General features: G+C 44.8%; 1 protein-coding gene across 1 annotated transcript in view; it reads left to right on the top strand.

Moving 5' to 3' along the window:
- The window catches only part of LOC140736181 (glutathione hydrolase 7), an 80603-nt gene extending 63169 nt beyond the window's left edge, over positions 1-17434 (top strand). Inside the window, 4 exon segments of the mRNA XM_073062057.1 lie at positions 1956-2073; positions 7498-7635; positions 8827-8926; positions 13251-17434. Coding sequence (XP_072918158.1) covers positions 1956-2073; positions 7498-7635; positions 8827-8926; positions 13251-13414 — 520 coding nt within the window. The 3' untranslated portion in view covers positions 13415-17434.

Raw genomic sequence — 17434 nt, forward strand, 5'->3', positions numbered from 1 at the left:
CGCAGCAGCTTTGAGTGTCCTATGTATTTGGACCACAAGATCCCTCTGATCCTCCACACTGCCAAGAATCTTACCATTAATACTATATTCTGCCATCATATTTGTCCAACCAAAATGAACCATCTCACATTTATCTGGGTTGAACTCCATCTGGTCTGGGTGACCTGTGTACTTTTAGGTCTTTCAGCTTTTTCAGCACCTTCTCTCTTGTAACAGTAACTGCACCCACTTTACTTCCTTCACACGCTACAACATCAGGCATGCTGCTAGTGTCTTTCACAGTGAAGACTGACACAAAATACTCATTTAGTTTGTCAGCCATCTCCTTGACCCCTGCCTCATTTTCTAGCAGTCCTATATCCACTTTCATTTCTCTTTTATTTAAACATACTTGAAAAAACTTTTACAATCCACTTTGATATCATTTGCTAGCTTGCTTTTATATTTCGTCTTTTCCCTTCTAATGACTTGGCCTCCATAACCATCTGTGATAATGAAATCCACAGATTCACTATCCTCTGGTTGGAAATTCCTGCACATCTCCATTCTAAATGGACGTCCCTCTATTCTGAGGTTGTGCCTTCTGGTTCTAAACTCCCCACATCCTCTCCTTTCCCCCCCCCCCCCCATTATTCTGAACTCTAGAAAGTACAGGCCCAGAGCCATCAAAGGCTGCTCGTATTTTAACCCTTTCGTTACCAGAATTGCACATTAACCCTTTCATGGTCATTGAGCTGTTGGCAATTCCCAGGATGGGACCAACACTTTAAAAGCAGCACCTTCTATTGCTGATGGTACTGATGCCATGGCTACGAATGCTCAGGGTGGACTTGTTGTATAGAATGCGCACAAGTAGGATTTTCATTCCTGAAGGGTGAGAGGCACTGTTTAGTGGGGTAAACAGTAGATCAATAGAGTGCAGTTTGCATTGAGTGTCCATGCCCCAGTGCCAACTTGCTTGTCTACACCACAGGTCCTTCACCTATATTAACTATTATTTTCACTTCCAGGACAATTGCTACTGCTCCTCAGAGGAGTTAAATGCTCACAAGGCACTTTAAGATTTGTGAGATATATTGTTCCATTTAAAGGTACCTTGAACTGAAAATACTGATCGTTCAGCAACCAGAAAGATGATTCAGAAAGTTTCTGAATATTTGAGTAATTTTAGGGCCCTAACCTAAGAATGGATATGCTGGTATTAAAGAGGGTCCAGAGGAAATTCACAGGAGCGATCCCGGGAATGAAAGGGCTAATGTATGAGGAGCATTTGATGGCTCTGGGCCAGTACTCACTGGAGTTTAGAAGAAACGGGGTGGGGTTACTGATTGAAACTACCGAATATTGAAAGGCCTGGATAGAGTAGACGTGGAGAGGATGTTTCCAATAGTGGGGAAGCCTAGGACCTGAGGCAATAGCCTCAGAATACAAGGATGTCCCTTGAAAACAGAGATTAGGAGATATTTCTTTAGCCAGCGGGTGGTGAATCTGTGGAATTCATTGCCAGAGACAGCTGCGGAGGCCAATTCATTGGGTGTATTAAAGTGAAGGTTGATAGTGTTGTGTCTGTGCTCAACCACATATTAATTAAATAAAAGAATGTACTCGGGGGATGGCTTTAACTGGTGTATTCACATTGCAGTGACAGACAAAAGGAGACAAACAATGTGCATACATAGACAACAGATCGATACACAAGCATAGACACAGATTAATACAGACGGATTCTCAATTAGTGAGGGTGTCAAAGGTTATGGGAAGAAGGCAGGGGAATGGAGTTGAGGTGGATAATAAATCAGCAGTGATGGAATGGTAGAGCAGGCTCAACGGGTCAAATGGCCTAATTCTGCTCCTATGTCTTACGGTCTTTCTGTTATCCATGGAACATCCCCGAGCTAAGCAAGACTTGCGAGAGCATTGACCTGAAAACAGTTCTCTGTTCACCCTCTGTGCAGCTCTCTGAACCAGCCTTTTGGCAGTGGGATCATGACAACCTCCGGGGTCCTTCTCAACAGCCAGATGTTGGACTTCTCCTGGTCAGATCAAACGCAGGACAATCTGACGGTGAACATGGTGAGTGAAGAGCTTAGCATTAAAGTGGCAATCTGCCTATGTTCTAGCACAAGTATATCCATCTAGAAATTCATTATTAGGTACATGTGCTTGTGAGAAATGGTACTAGTATTGGTATTGGTTTGTTATTGCGCATGTGCCGGCCATGTATACAACCTGTTACAGTGTCTCCGACTAGTCTGTCTGTCTGTCTGTTGTCACAAGTCTCAAGATCGTGAAAGACTTGTCTTGCAGACTGTTCAATCATTACACAGTGCACTGAGATAGAACAAGGTAAAACAATAACAATGCAGAATAAAGTGTTAAAGCTACAGAGAAAGTGCAGTGCAGGTAAACAATAAAGTGCAAGATCATATCGAAGTAGATTGTGGGCCAACAGTCCACCTTATCATACGAGTGGGTCCGATCAAGAGTCTGATAACAGTTGTATAGAAGCTGTCCATGATCCTGGTGGTATGTGCTTTCAAGCTGTTGTATCCCTACCCGATGGGAGTGGGGAGGAAAGAATGTGTGGGGTAGGTGGGGAGTTTGCTTTTTGAGGCAGTGTGAGAAATATTGACAGAGCCCATAGAGTGGTTCTTGTGAAGTGGTGAGCTGTGTCCAAAGCTCTGCAGTTTCTTGCAGTCACACGCAGAGCAGTTGCCATACCGAGCTGTTAGGCATCCAGACAGAATGCTTCCTGTGGTGCATTGATAAAAATTAGTAAGAGTCAATGGTCGATCTGTATTTTTTTAGTCTCTTGAGGTAGACTATGATGTGAAATTTATTGTTTTGCTACAGCAGGATAGTGCTAACATAAAATTACTATAAATTGCACCAAACAAATAAATAAGGAGGTAGTGTTCATGGACATGTGGCATTCAGAAATCTGAAGATTTCCATCAGATCATAAACTTAGGGGCAGAATTAGGCCATTCAGCCCATTGAGTCTGTTCCGTCATTCCATCATGGCTGATCCCATTTCCCTCTCAGCCCTGTTGGAAAAAGAGAGAGAGAGATACCGCTTCTACCTCTTCCAACGATTCTGAGTGAGGCACAGAGAGATCTTTATTTACTGACAATTACCTTTATTGTTCAAACTAACAAGTACTTGAATTCATACACTAAATACCTTGTGTGCATACCTGCTAAGTATCCCTGACTCTCCTGGATAGTCAAAGAATAACAAAGGTATTACCTGGGCGGAGGAATTTACGTTGGCCAGGCGCTCCTTGTTCCTCGTGGTCCCGATTCACTTTCCATGTGCTTCACGTTGGGTTCTTCTCGCTTGTTTCTGTGATGGTTATTCTTCGAAGTTACCGCCACCGGCGCACACAAATCCACTTTTATATCCATTTCTTATCAATTCAAATGTCGCATTCCTGTGTCATTGGCCGCAGGTCATGTGTCTGGCCTTTAACACCTGGTCATTGGCTCTGGTTCAAGCCAGCATCTATCTATTATCCTCCTCCCATCTAGGGACAGTTGCTGACTCATGGCTCTTTGTTCTCAGTCAGCAATGAGCTCGAATCTCTTCAGGCATTCACAATCCTGCATGTTATAGCCAACCAAAGAACACCTCACAACCAACTCCTTATTTGGAAATGACCTCCAGTCCAGCAGATTACCTGAAGAGTCTTTGTGCCCTCTTTAAAACACTAATCAAGTCCAGCATGTCAAGCTCACAAAATGGAGCATCGAGTGTCTTCACAAAATGGCAGCCTCCATTCCCCAAGCACACGGCAAGAACAAAGACTGCTTCCACTGTCCTTGATTCATTTGAATTCACTGATTTGGAGATTGTCATTCTTTCTGACCAGCAGCCCCAAACTCCTGCTTTCTTCCTATTTCCCTTCATGACCTGACTAATCAAGAATGTATCAACCTCTACTTTAAATATACCCAATGACTTAGCCTCCACAGCCACCTGTGGTAATGTACTGCTCCTCTTTTCTATCTTCATTGGTCTGCCCTCAAGCTGACTCATACTCAATGACAGCATCGATATTATCCTTAGAAACCACTCAAATTCACTATTCAGCAACAGAAGGTCGAGAAATCGTTACAGAAAGCCAAACATGAATCTTGCTGGAATTATGTTTTTCGGAGAGCGCTCTGTCTGGAAAATGGGCCACAATCCCAGGATAAAGTCAGTGAGTTGGGACCGAGATGAGAAGAAATTTAATTTCTTCACCCAGAGTGTAGTTAATGTTTGAAACGGTCTGCCATGAAACCTTAACCACTGAGTATATTCAGGCACAGACTTTAGATATTATGGGATCAGGGATATGGGGTTAGTGCAGGGAAAGTAGCTGAAGACCAGCCTTGATCTTACTGGGTCCGAGTAGACAATAGACAATAGACAGTAGGTGTAGGAGTAGGCCATTCGGCCCTTCTAGCCAGCACCGCCATTCACTGTGATCATGGCTGATCATACACAATCAGTACCACGTTCCTGCCCTCTCCCCATATCCCTTGACCCCGCTATCTTTAAGAGCTCTATCTAACTCTCTCTTGAATGCATCCAGAGACTTGGCCTCCACTGCCTTCTGGGGCAGAGCATTCCACATATCCACCACTCTCTGGGTGAAAAAGTTTTTCTGCATCTCTGTTCTAAATGGCCTACCCCTTATTCTTAAACTGTGGCCTCTAGTTCTGGACTCACCCATCAGTGGGAACATGCTTCCTGCCTCCAGCGTGTCCAATCCCTTAATAATCTTACATGTTTCAATCAGATTCCCTCTCATCCTTCTAAATTCCAGTGTATACAAGCCCAGTCGCTCCAATCTTTCAACATATGACAGTCCCGCCATTCCGGGAATTAACCTTGTGAACCTATGCTGCACTCCCTCAATAGCAAGAATGTCCTTCCCCAAATTTGGAGACCAAAACTGCTCACAATACTCCAGGTGGGGTCTCACCAGGGCCCTGTACAGCTGCAGAAGGACCTCTTTACTCCTATACTCAATTCCTCTTGTTCTAAAGGCCAGCATGCCATTAGCTTTCTTCACTGCCTGCTGTACCTGCATGCTAGCTTTCATTGACTGATGTACAAGAACACCTAGATCTCGTTGTACTTCCCCTTTTCCTAACTTGACTCCATTTAGATAGTAATCTGCCTTCCTGTTCTTGCCACCAAAGTGGATAACCTCATATTTATCCACATTAAACTGCATCTGCCATACATTTGCCCACTCACCCAACCTGTCCAAGTCACCCTGCATTCTCATAACATCCTCCTGACATTTCACACTGCCACCCAGCTTTGTATCATCAGCAAATTTGCTAATGTTACTTTTAATCCCTTCATCTAAATCATTAATGTATATTGTAAACAGCTGCGGTCCCAGCACCGAACCTTGCGGTACCCCACTGGTCGCAGCCTGCCATTCCGAAAGGGACCTGTTAATTGCTACTCTTTGTTTCCTGTCAGCCAGCCAATTTTCAATCCATGTCAGTACTCTGCCCCCAATACCATGTGCCCTAATTTTGCCCACTAATCTATGTGGGACTTTATCAAAAGCTTTCTGGAAGTCCAGGTACACTACATCCACTGGCTCTCCCTTGTCCATTTTCATAGTTACATCCTCAAAAAACTCCAGAAGATTAGTCAAGCATGATTTTCCCTTCATAAATCCATGCTGTCTCGGACTGATCCTTCTACTGCTATCCAAATGTGTCATAATTTCCTCTTTTATAATTGACTCCAGCATCTTTCCCACCACTGATGTCAGGCTAACCGGTCTCTAATTCCCTGTTTTCTCTCTCCCTCCTTTCTTGAAAAGTGGGACAACATTAGCCACCCTCCAATCTGCAGGAACTGTTCCTGAATCTATAGAACATTGGAAAATGATTACCAATGCGTCCACGATTTCTAGAGCAACCTCTTTAAGTATCCTGGGATGCAGACCATCAGGTCCCGGGGACTTATCAGCCTTCAGACTCAACAGTCTATCCAACACCGTTTCTTGCCTAATATAAATTTCCTTCAGTTCATCCTTTACCCTAGTTCCTTTGGCCACTATTACATCTGGGAGATTGTGTCTTCCCTAGTGAAGACAGATCCAAAGTACCTGTTCAACTCGTCTGCCATATCCTTGTTCCCCATAATAAATTCACCCGTTTCTGTCTTCAATGGCCCAATTTTGGTCTTAACTATTTTTTTGCTATTCACATACCTAAAGAAGCTTTTACTATCCTCCTTCATATTCTTGGCTAGTTTACCTTCGTACCTCATTTTTTCTTGGCGTATTGCCTTTTTTGTTACCTTCTGTTACTCTTTAAAAGCTTCCCAGTCCTCCGGTTTCCCGCTCATCTTTGCTATGTTATATTTCTTCTCTTTTATTTTTATACTGCCCTTTACTTCCCTCGTCAGCCACGGCCGCCCCTTACTCCCCTTAGGATCTTTCTTCCTCTTTGGAATGAACCGATCCTGCACCTTCTGCATTATTCCCAGAAACACCTGCCATTGTTGTTCCACTGTCTTCCCTGCTAGGGTATTGTTCCGTTGAACTTTGGCCAGCTCCTCCCTCATAGCTCCATAGTTCCCTTTGTTCAACTGTAATACTGACACATCCGATTTTCCCTTCTCCTTCTCAAATTGTAGGTTAAAACATATATTATGGTCACTACCTCCTAATGGTTTCTTTACCTCGAGGTCCCTGATCAAATCCGGTTCATTGCACAACACTAAATCTAGAATTGCCTTCTCCCTGGTAGGCTCCAGTACAAGCTGTTCTAAGAATCCATCTCGGAGGCACTCCACAAACTCCCTTTCTTGGGGTCCAGTACCATTCTGATTCTCCCAGTCTACCTGCATGTTGAAATCCCCCATGACAACTGTATCATTACCTTTGCGACATGCCAATTTTAACTCTTCATTCAACTTACACCCTACATCCAGACTGCTGTTTGGGGGCCTGTAGATAACTCCCATTAGGGTCTTTCTACCCTTAGAATTTCTCAGTTCTATCCATACTGACTCTACATCCCCAGATTCTGTGTCCCCCCTCGCAAGGGACTGAATATCATTCCTCACCAACAGAGCCACCCCACCCCCTCTACCAGTCAGTCTGTCCTTTCGATAAGATGTATATCCTTGAATATTCATTTCCCAGGCCCTGTCCGCTTGAAGCCATGTCTCTGTTATTCCCACAACATCGTACTTGCCAATTTCCAACTGAGCCTCAAGCTCATCTACTTTATTGCTTATACTTTGTGCATTCATATATAATACTTTTAATTTGTTACTCCCTTCTCCTTTCATATCAATTCCTATTTCACTTGGCCATAATGTATGATCTCTTCTTGAGCTTTCTACTCCATTGATTCTGTTCCTGAGTAGCTCCTGCATCTATTTCTTGTGCTTTTATGTGATTAGACTCTGGTTGAATAGATCGTGATTCCTGACTGACTCGTGCTTTCCCATCTTTATCTGTCTTTCAGAGAAATATTATTCAAGCTGGAAAGAGGCCTCTCTCCTTCTTGTTGCCGACCATTGTCCGGCCATTGCAAGGCGTGTGCGGAACGTACCTGGCCTTGGGAGCGTCCAGTGGAACCAAAGCCCTGAGCAGCATTACTGAGGTCTACAAGCATTAATGTTTATTGCACAGCTGTCATTCCTTCCACTCCAGAACACACTTCAGTCAGATCACCTTGAAGGGGAACCTGTTTCCTTTAGTAAGGCAGCAAGAACAAGGGTGCAAAATGTTACATTTTAAATCAAGCGACTTTGGCGGGGAAGTGGGAATTGTTATTTATCACATACAAAGAGAAGTGTGTGTGTGTGTGTGTGTGTGTGTGTGTGTGTGTGTGTGTGTGTGTGTGTGTGTGTGTGTGTGTGTGTGTGTGTGTGTGTGTGTGTGTGTGTGTGTGTGTGTGTGTGTGTGTGTGTGTGTGTGTGTGTAAGTATCTGCATATGTCTGTGGTGTGTGTGAGTACGCATGTGTGTGTATCTGCATAAGTGTGGTGTACACATGGGTGTGTGTGAGAGTATGCACATGGGAGACAATTTCAGGATTCAGATCCTAGTCCAATAGGTTGTGTTGAGTAGAAGAATCTATGAACATTTGATTAAACAGAGTTCAGCTACAGAATGAAAAGCAGTTCCCCAAAACACAGTGGTCTACAATTTCTGTTATATAATACAACTTCTACACCCCATGGACAGTGTCATAGCTTGCAGAGTCGCTAACTCACTTCTTCAGAGACCTAGGTTTAATCCTGACTTCCAGTGCTGTCTGTGTGGAGTTTGTATGTTCTCCCCATGACCTGGAGGATAGGTAATTGGGCTGAATGGTCTTTTGAGCAACACATACAAAATGCTGGAGGAACTCAGCAGGTCAGGCAGCATCTGTGGAGGGAAATGAACAGTTGATGTTTCCGGGTGAGATCCTTCTGGGGGATACATTATAAAGGTTCTGGAAGTGTGGCCAACCTTGCAGGCCTGCCGCAGCATTATTCTCAAACTGTGTTGGTCGTTAACGTAAGTGACCCATTTCACGGTGTGTTCAATGTACGTGTGACAAATAGAGCTAATCTTTCTTCCCTTCGCCTGGACAGGGAAGAAAGAGGGCAGAAGCCAGAGTGAAAGGGTGGGTGTCGGGGGAAGGGGAAGGAGCACGAGCTGGCGTGTAGGAGGTGAATCCAGGTGAAAGGGAGAAAGTGAGGAGCTGGGTCTCTTGTTCTATAGATACCATTGAAATTCCACATAAATCCGATGGTTTGTGGCCTCATTCATCCTCATTACTTTGTCTTTATCACACTTTTATGCAGGTCTTGTTGAACGTATTCTCCTTCCACAAGCAACTGAATGAAAGCTTGGCTCTCGGCCGACTCTATGCCCAGCTCCAGCCGGATGTTTTGCTGGTCGACAGTAAGTACATCAAGCCACTCATTGTCCTTTCCTGATAGTTATTTTAGTTATAAACCTCAAGTATACGGAAGGGATCCACACCCAGGTGTGGAATTCACCACCGTGGCACGGGAGAAGATGCACCCCAGTCTGTGTATAGCAAGCTCCTGCGAAGTGTCACGGAATAATGACTGGATCATCAGTTGTTTGAGGGATAAATATCGTCCAGAACTTTGACACCAGGTTCCCTAACTTTCTTCGAATTAGTGCTCTGGTTCCATCAGACTTTCCAGGCAGTCCGAGCCTCTGGCTGACATCTTGTCCCAACCCTCTGACAATACAGAGCTCCCTCAGCACTGCCCTGAGGTATCAGCCAAAAATTGAACCCTCAAGTTTCTCAGCCAGAGGTGGGAACGAGTCCCCTGAGCCATGACTTCTGATCACACTGTGACCATCAGTCCTCAGAGATCTTGTGGCCCCACAGGCATTATGCAATGCAAAATTTAGTGTCCCACGCAATAGAATTTTATGGAGAACCCAATCACTGTTATGCTACGTTGACTTTGTGTAAAACCTTTGCAGTAGAACAAAGGGACCTGGAAGTACAGATCCAGAATTCCGTGATTGCAGTGTTACAGGTGGATAGGGTAAGAGAGCTTTTAGCAATTTGGTCTTCATAAATCAGGGCACCAAGTTCAGGAGTTGGGATGTTATGTTGAAGTTGTATATGATGTTGGCGTGACCGTCTGGAGCATTGTGCGCAGTGCTGGTCACCTACCTGCAGTGAAGCCTGAACGAGTACAGAGGAAATTTGTTTGTTGTGTTCTGTGTTGTTCTGCGGAGCACTGTGGGCATGTGATGTCAGCGCCATAATGTGTGGCAACACTTGTGCGCTCACTGTATGTTTCGATATACATGTGATTAATAAACCTGAATCTGAAAATAAATCCAGGTCTGGTTTATGGAACACGACCTGACTTTGCTCCCTAGCTACTTCTCAAACTTACATTACACATTGGGACAGCTCTGTGGACACGTGTGGCAGGTCGACAATTCATTATGGTGGGCAGTGTCACTCTGCTAGTAAAGCCACTGCCTTGCTGCGCCAGGGACCTGGGTTCGATACTGACCGGCGGTGCCATCTCTCCGGAATTGGTACTTCCTCCCTGTGCCCGCATGGGTTCTCTGATTTCCTGTCCATATCCTGAAGGTATACAGCAGCATATGAGGTGCTGGAGGAACTCAGCCACTCGGCCAGCAGCCGTGGGGGGAAGTGGAGCATCAAAGTCTCGGAGCAAGACCTCCTCATATGCACAGAGACATTGAATGTCCATTATCCTCCGCAGATGCTGCCCAACTCACTGAGCTCCTCTAGCACCTAATATGTTGCTCCAGATTCCAGCATCTTCAGTTACTTGTGTCTCCAAAGACGTGGGTTGGTATGTTAACTGACCACTATAAATTTCTCTGAACATGTAGAATCTGGAGTGACTAATTCATAGGAATGTGAAGAGATTAGGAGATGCCCAGTTAATGAATGAATTCCAGTTTACAGACATCTTGAAATTCATTTTGTCTGTAGAGTATACATAAAAATCACTCCATATGGTAATGACATCAAAAGCACATAAGACCAAAGACATAGGAGTAGCGTTAGGCCAGTTAGCCCATTGAGTCTGTTCTGCCATTCCATCATGACTGATTTATTGTCCCTCTCAACCCCCATTCTCCTACCTTCTCCACGTAAAATTTGAAGACTTTGCCTTCTCCCCGTAAACTCTAATCAAGAACTTTTCAACCTCTATTTTAAATATACCAGATGGCTTGGCCTCCACGGCTATTTGTGGCAATGAATTCCACAGATTTGCCACCCTCTGGCTAAAGTAACTCCTCCTCATCTCTGTTCTAGAGGGACGACTCTCTATTCTGAGGCTGTACCTTCTGGTCTTAGACTCTGCCACTATAGGAAACATCCCCTCTCACAAACACTCTATCTAGGCCTTCCAATGTTCAATAGTTTTACTTTACTTTATTGTCAGCAAACAATTGATACTAGAGTGTACAATCATCACAGTGATGTTTGTTTCTGCGCTTCGCGCTATAGGAAACGTCCTCTCCACAACCACTCTATCTAGGCCTTCCAATATTCAATGGTTTTCAATGCGATCCCCTTATCATTCTCCTAAACTCCAGTGAGCACAGGCCCAGAGCCATCAAACACTCCTCATATGTTAACACTTTCATTCCTGGAATCATTCTCGTGAACCTCCTCTGGACCCTCTCCAATTCCAAGACTAATAAAAGGAAAATTACTAAAGAAGAATAGAGAGAGGAAACAAGATCTTCTGAGCAAATGTCTGTTGGACTTTTGAATTGAATGATATTAGGATATTAGGGAAGGCTTGTTTTTGTATTTAGAGATACTGTAGGTATAGGTCAGGTATTTGTAACGGGGGACAGGCCTGCAAGGTAGGAGTAACATTAATGGTGGGTTAATGGTCAGTGCAGATTCAATGTGCCAAAGGTCCTGCGGTATCATTCTGTGATTGTAATCGTGAACTAGACTCTATAAATTAGGGATCACTGAGTAGAAATAAGTAGCCCACTGAAATGGAGATGCGACAGAACCTTTTTCTCATTTAGTTTTGGAATCCCCCCCCTCTCAGGGAGAGTGGAAGTGGGATCTTTGAAGATTTTAAGGTAGAGTCGGCTAGTTTTTTGATAAGAGAAATAGGATGGTGAAAGGTTGTCAGAGACAGCCAGGAAAGTGGAGATGAGGTTATGTGCATATCAGAGAGAGCTTACTGAATGTGAAGTAGACTTGAGGGGCTGAAAGGTCTACCCTTGTTTTACTTAATATGATCAGAAGTTGGCATGGACAAAATGGCTGAATGGCCTCTTTCTGTGGTGTAAACACCTCTGATCACGTGAAGTAAATCCAACATAGTACTGTGCAAATGTCTTAGGCACATACATGTAACTAAGGTACCTAAGACTTTTGCACAGTACTGTGGTAATTTTATGTATTGCACTGGACTGCTGCTGCTGCAAAAAAAAAAACCAATTCCACGACCTGTGTGACTGATGATAAACCTGATTCTGAAAAGGGTCTCTATTGTGGACTGAGAGTGGGAATGGGGCAGGGAGAGGGGAATCATGATTCAGAAAAGGGGAAGAGAGAAAGGAGGGAGCAGGAAACACCAGAGAGACATTCTGTAATGATCAATAAACCAAATGTTTGGAATCAAATGGCCTTGCCTGGTGTCTCAGGGATGGGTGTGTCTGCATCTGCGCCAACCCCCTGCCCCCGGCACTCCTTCTCTGCCACCTGTCCCACACCCCTCCCATGGCTCTCCGCCCTCACCATTCCCAATATATTCCGCTCCCACCAGAATTACAAACTCGCTCTCCGCTCCACGTTGACAAATACAGTACTGTGCAAAGGCTATATACACTGTATATGCCTAAGACTTTTGAACAATTCTGTATGGTATCACAAGGGTGGGATGGTAGAGCAGCAGTTAGCACAACGCCTTACAGCAGCAGCAACATGGGTTCATTTCCCGTCACTGTATGGAGTTTGAATGTTCTCCCCTGTGACCCCGAGGATTTCCTCTGGGTGCTCTGATTTCCTCCCACATTCTAAAGAACATAAGACATAGGAGCAGAATTAGGCCATTTGGCCCACTGAGTCTGCTCCACCATTCATCATGGCTGACCTTTTTTCCCCCTCTTCAAACCCTTTCCCGGCCTTCTCTCTGTAACCTTTGATGTCAAGTCCAGTCAAAAACCTGTCAATCTCTGACTTAAATACACCCAACGACCTGGCCTCCACAGCTGCCTGTAGTAATAAATTCCACAAATTCACCACCCTCTGGCCAAAGAAATTTCTCCGTATCTCTGTTTCAAATGGACGCCCCCTCAATCCTGAAGCTGTGCCCTCTTGTCCTAGACTCCCCCACCATGGGAAACATCCTTTCCACATCTACACCGTCTAGACCTTTCAAATTCAAAAGGTTTCAACGAGATTGCCCCCCCCCCCCCAACCTTCTAAATTCCAGCAAGTACAGACCCAGAGCTATCAAACGTTCCTCGTATGAAAACCCTGTCATTCCTGGAATCATCCTCGTGAACCGCCTCTGGACCCTCTCCAAAGCCATTTTTTCCTTAGGTGAGAAGATGTACAAATTAGTAGGTTAACTGGTCACCTGGGTGTATTTGGACAGTGAGATTCCTTGGACCAAAAAGGTCTGTTACTGTGCTGAATTTTTTTTTAAAAAAAGAAAGAAAAACATACTTTGATAATAATTTTACTTTGAACTTTGACCTCTTTGTCATTAATCAGATGAATTCCCAGAGGAAGATATGGAATACCTTGCGGAGAGGAATCACACAGTGATGAGAGAGGACATCTTTTCCTTGGTCCATGTAGCCAGGAGGATAAATGATTTCATCACTGGTGCCAAGGACCCTCGGAGCAGTGAGGCTGCGGTAGCTCTCATCTCCTAGCCGCAAAAACATTTGTTTCCCCTCTTTCCCTTTGCTCTTTTGGTTCGCTGTGATGTCACAAAAACGAGAGACAAAGGTTAGCGGTGAAGAACAATGGTCGTGAAAAACAGTAGGAGGAGAATCAAAATCCTGGATATACTACCCTTCATCTTGAGCCTGGCTATCACTCATGTGTCGGACTAGAGATGGCCGCACCTCTGCTGTTCTCCATTGTTGTCTGGAGTAGAACCCATGTCATTCTGCCTCAGAATCATTGTGAAATATATACTTACTTGGCAGTACTTTTCCTGCACACACCCCACCGTTCTCCTTCGTTTTCTCATCCCGTAATCCAGTGATTCCGAGGATTCTCAAGATCCTGGAAGTGTTAAGCCGTCGGTCAATTGTGAATCCAGTGATATTACTGACAGCGCTCGTTCTAGAAGCTAATTGTTAGTTTCTTTATGTTATCCCACTGATGTGCTGTGCTTAGAATACAGTTTGTTATATCTAAAAGTTGAAGCTAACAAAAGTCTGGCAACACACACAAAGCACTGGAGAAACTCAGCAGGTCAGGCAGCATCTATACATTCTTATGGCCAGCACCCCAGCTGGTGCATAGGCCATGGACAGCAGCTGTCCAGAGTCCTCTGTCCTGGGCCAGTCTTTCAAGTTGTCCCAGGTGTAACCAATCTTATTTATTTGTTTAGAGTACAAGCCCTTCTGCCCCTACACGCCACAGTGCCCAGCACCCCACCTATTTAACCCTAGCTTAATCATGGGACAATTTACAATGACCAATTAACCTACTAACTGCTATGTCTTTGGACTGTGGGAGGAAACCGGAGCACCTGGATGAAAGCACCAAGATCCTTCCTCTCCCGGGGGGCTCCTGTTGGTGTTTCTTTTGCTCTGGGCTTTTATGGAATGGGGTTGTTAGCCACATGCCCAACCTTCCTCATTTCATAGCCAGGCTTGGGGCCACCCATGGCAGAGTTTGGTGGCATCTAGGGGGAGGAATACATAGTCGATGCTTGATAAAGGTCCTGAAGAAGGGTCTTGTCCCAAAACTATGACTGTTTATTTCTCTCTATAGATACTGCCTGGGCTGCTAAGTTCCTCCAGCATTTTGTGTGTGCTGCTCTGGATTTTCAGCATCTGCAGAAGTCTGCTGAGCCTTAACACATCCTGTTGTGATTACCCTGTTGACACCCAGAGTAATGGACCAGAATGTCTCAGTGGGTAATGGAGAAATGCAGAGGAACCCCCTAACCACAAGTACAGCCCATGCTTACTGACAGTCTGCTGTACTCAGTCTCCAAAATGCCCACTGCACCGATTACGTCCTCTTCAGTTTGGCCACGGTGTAAATCCACAGGAAGATCAGTCACCCAAACTAGCCCCATCTCTGCTTTGACCCCTCCATATCTTCAGAGAGTATCTGAAGGTGGAGCAGGAGCCACTGTCTGTGGGGGGGCCTCCCGACCAGTGCAGCGACACCTTGGAGGTGACCAGTCATTCGTGGCGGCACAGTGGCGTAGTGGTAAGGGCAACACTTTACAGTACAAGCGACCTGGGTTCTATTCCCACCTCTGTTTGTAAGGACCTTGTATGTTCTCCCTGTGACTGCATGGGTTGCCTCTGGATGTCCTGGTTTCCCCCCACATTCCAAAGACGTAGGTTAATTGGACGCATGCGTGTAATTAGGCAGGGTAGGCTCATTAAGCTAGAAGGGCCTGTTACCGTGCTGTATCTCTAATTTAAAAAATAATAATAGATTATAGAAGTTTACAGCTCCATACAGGTCCTTCGACCCACGATGCTGTGCTGACCTTTTAACCTACTCTGAGATCTAGGACCTTCCCTCTCACGTCGTCCTCCATTTTTCTATCATCCGTGTGCCTATCTAACAGTCTCTTAAATGTCCCCAATGTATCTGCTTCCACCACCACCTGACTGTAAGGGGGAAGAAGTTGTTCCTAAAATGTTGAGTGTGCATCTTTAGGCTCCTGCACCTCCTTCCTGAGAGTAATAATGAGAAGAGGGCAAGTCCTAGATGGTGAGCATCCTTAATCATAGATGCCACCTTGGTGAGGCATTGCCTTTTGAGGATGCCCTCGATGGTGGGCAGGGTTGGCTGAGTCGGCAACCCTCTGCAGAGTTTTCCAATCCTGTGCAGTGGCACCTCCATAAGTCAACAAATGAACATTGAGAGTCGTGGCAGAAATCAGTCATTTGGTCACGCTGCATTTAAATAAAATTAGCATTCCATTTTGAAACTATGCTGACACTGGAGAGGGTTCAAAGGTGGTTCACGGAAATGATTCCAGGGTTGAAAGACTTATCATATGAGAAGCGTTTGATGGCTCTGGGCCTGTACACACTGGAATTCAGAAGATTGGGGGGGGATCTCTTTGAAGCCTATTGAATGTTGAAAGGCCTCGATAGAGTGGATGTGGAGAGGATGTTTCCTATGGTGGGGGAGTCTAAGACCAGAGGACACAGCTTCAGAATAGAGGGACATCCATTTAGAACAGAGATGGTGAATCTGTGGAATTCATTGCAACAGGCAGTTGTAGAGGCCAAGTCATTGGGTATATATAAAGCAGAGGCTGATTGGCTCTTGATCAGTAAAGGCATCAAAGATTATGGCGAATGGGTTTGAGAGGAATAATAAATCAGCCAAGGTAGAATGGTGGAGCAGAATTGATGGGCCACATGACCTAATTCTGCTCCTATATCTTATGGTCTTGCCCTTTTTCTGCACCCACCTCGGCCTAGGTCATCGGCACCTATTTTCTCCAGCCAGAGAGTGATGAATCAGTGGAATTTGTTGCCACAGACAACTTTGGAGGCCAAGTCATTGGGTATATTTAAGGCAGAGGTTGATAGATTCTTGATTGGTCAGTGCATGAAGGGATACAGGGAGAAGGCAGGAGATTGGGGCTGAGAGCAAAATGATGAAATGGTGGAGCAGACTCGATGAGCCAAATAGTCCCTCTAATTCTGCTCCTAGAGAGAAAGCAGTGACAGAAAGTGATTTCTACTGTCGTCCATGAATGTTGGCAGGCACATTCATTTACAAGCAACACCTTTGGCTATTTAACCAGAGTTACTTTGTAGTTTCTTCCCAGTACACTGACAAACCTTTAAAGTTGTTTCCCTCTCTTCCTCAGTAGCTCAATTCCACTGAACATTTTCAAAAGTCCCCTTCAATAAAGATTACACTAATTAACTCAAAATAGTTTTTATTTTTGGTTTTACTTCAGAGGTTTTCCCCAGCTAACAGTTGCCCAGCTTAGGAATAGCCTGCAAATACGCATGAGCGAGCATTTGGAGATGGGTGGGATGGATTTGTTGGCCACAGTGGCATCTGCCGGGTGGGAAGCAGATTTCCAACTGCAATTCCTACTTGTGAGCAGTTCGCAGGAACAGAACACTACTGAAACCTGTATTTGTGTGTCAAAGTACAGTATACGGCCTCTTGAAGTCTACACTCAGTGGCCACTTTATTACGTAACTCCTGTACCTAATAGAGTAGCCACCAAGTGTGTGTTCATGGTCTTCTGCTGCTGTAGCCCATCCACCTCAAGGTTCGATGTGTTGTGCGTTCAGAGATGCTCTTCTGCATGCCACTGTCGTAACGTGTGGTTGTTTGAGTCACTGTCGCCTTCCTGTCAGCTTGAACCAGTCTGGCCATTCTCCTCTGACCTCTCATTAACAGGACATTTTTGCCCACAGAACTGCCGCTCACTAGATGCTTTTTCGTTTCTTGCACCATTCTCTGTAAACTCTAGAGACTGTTGTGCGTGAAAATCCCAGGAGATCAGCAGTTTCTGGGACATTCAAACCACCCTGTTGGGCACTAACAATCATCCCCCATTCAAAATCCCCATTCTTTCCCATTCTGATGTTTGGTCTGAACAATGACCGAATGCTTTCATGTCTGTATGCTTTTACGCATTGAGTTGATTTTCTGATTAGAGATTTGCATAAAAAAGCAGGTGTTTAGAGTATCTAATAAAATGGCCACTGAGTGTA

The sequence above is a fragment of the Hemitrygon akajei genome, chromosome 11 (genome assembly GCF_048418815.1).
Source record: "Hemitrygon akajei chromosome 11, sHemAka1.3, whole genome shotgun sequence".
Classification (NCBI taxonomy): Eukaryota; Metazoa; Chordata; class Chondrichthyes; order Myliobatiformes; family Dasyatidae; genus Hemitrygon; species Hemitrygon akajei.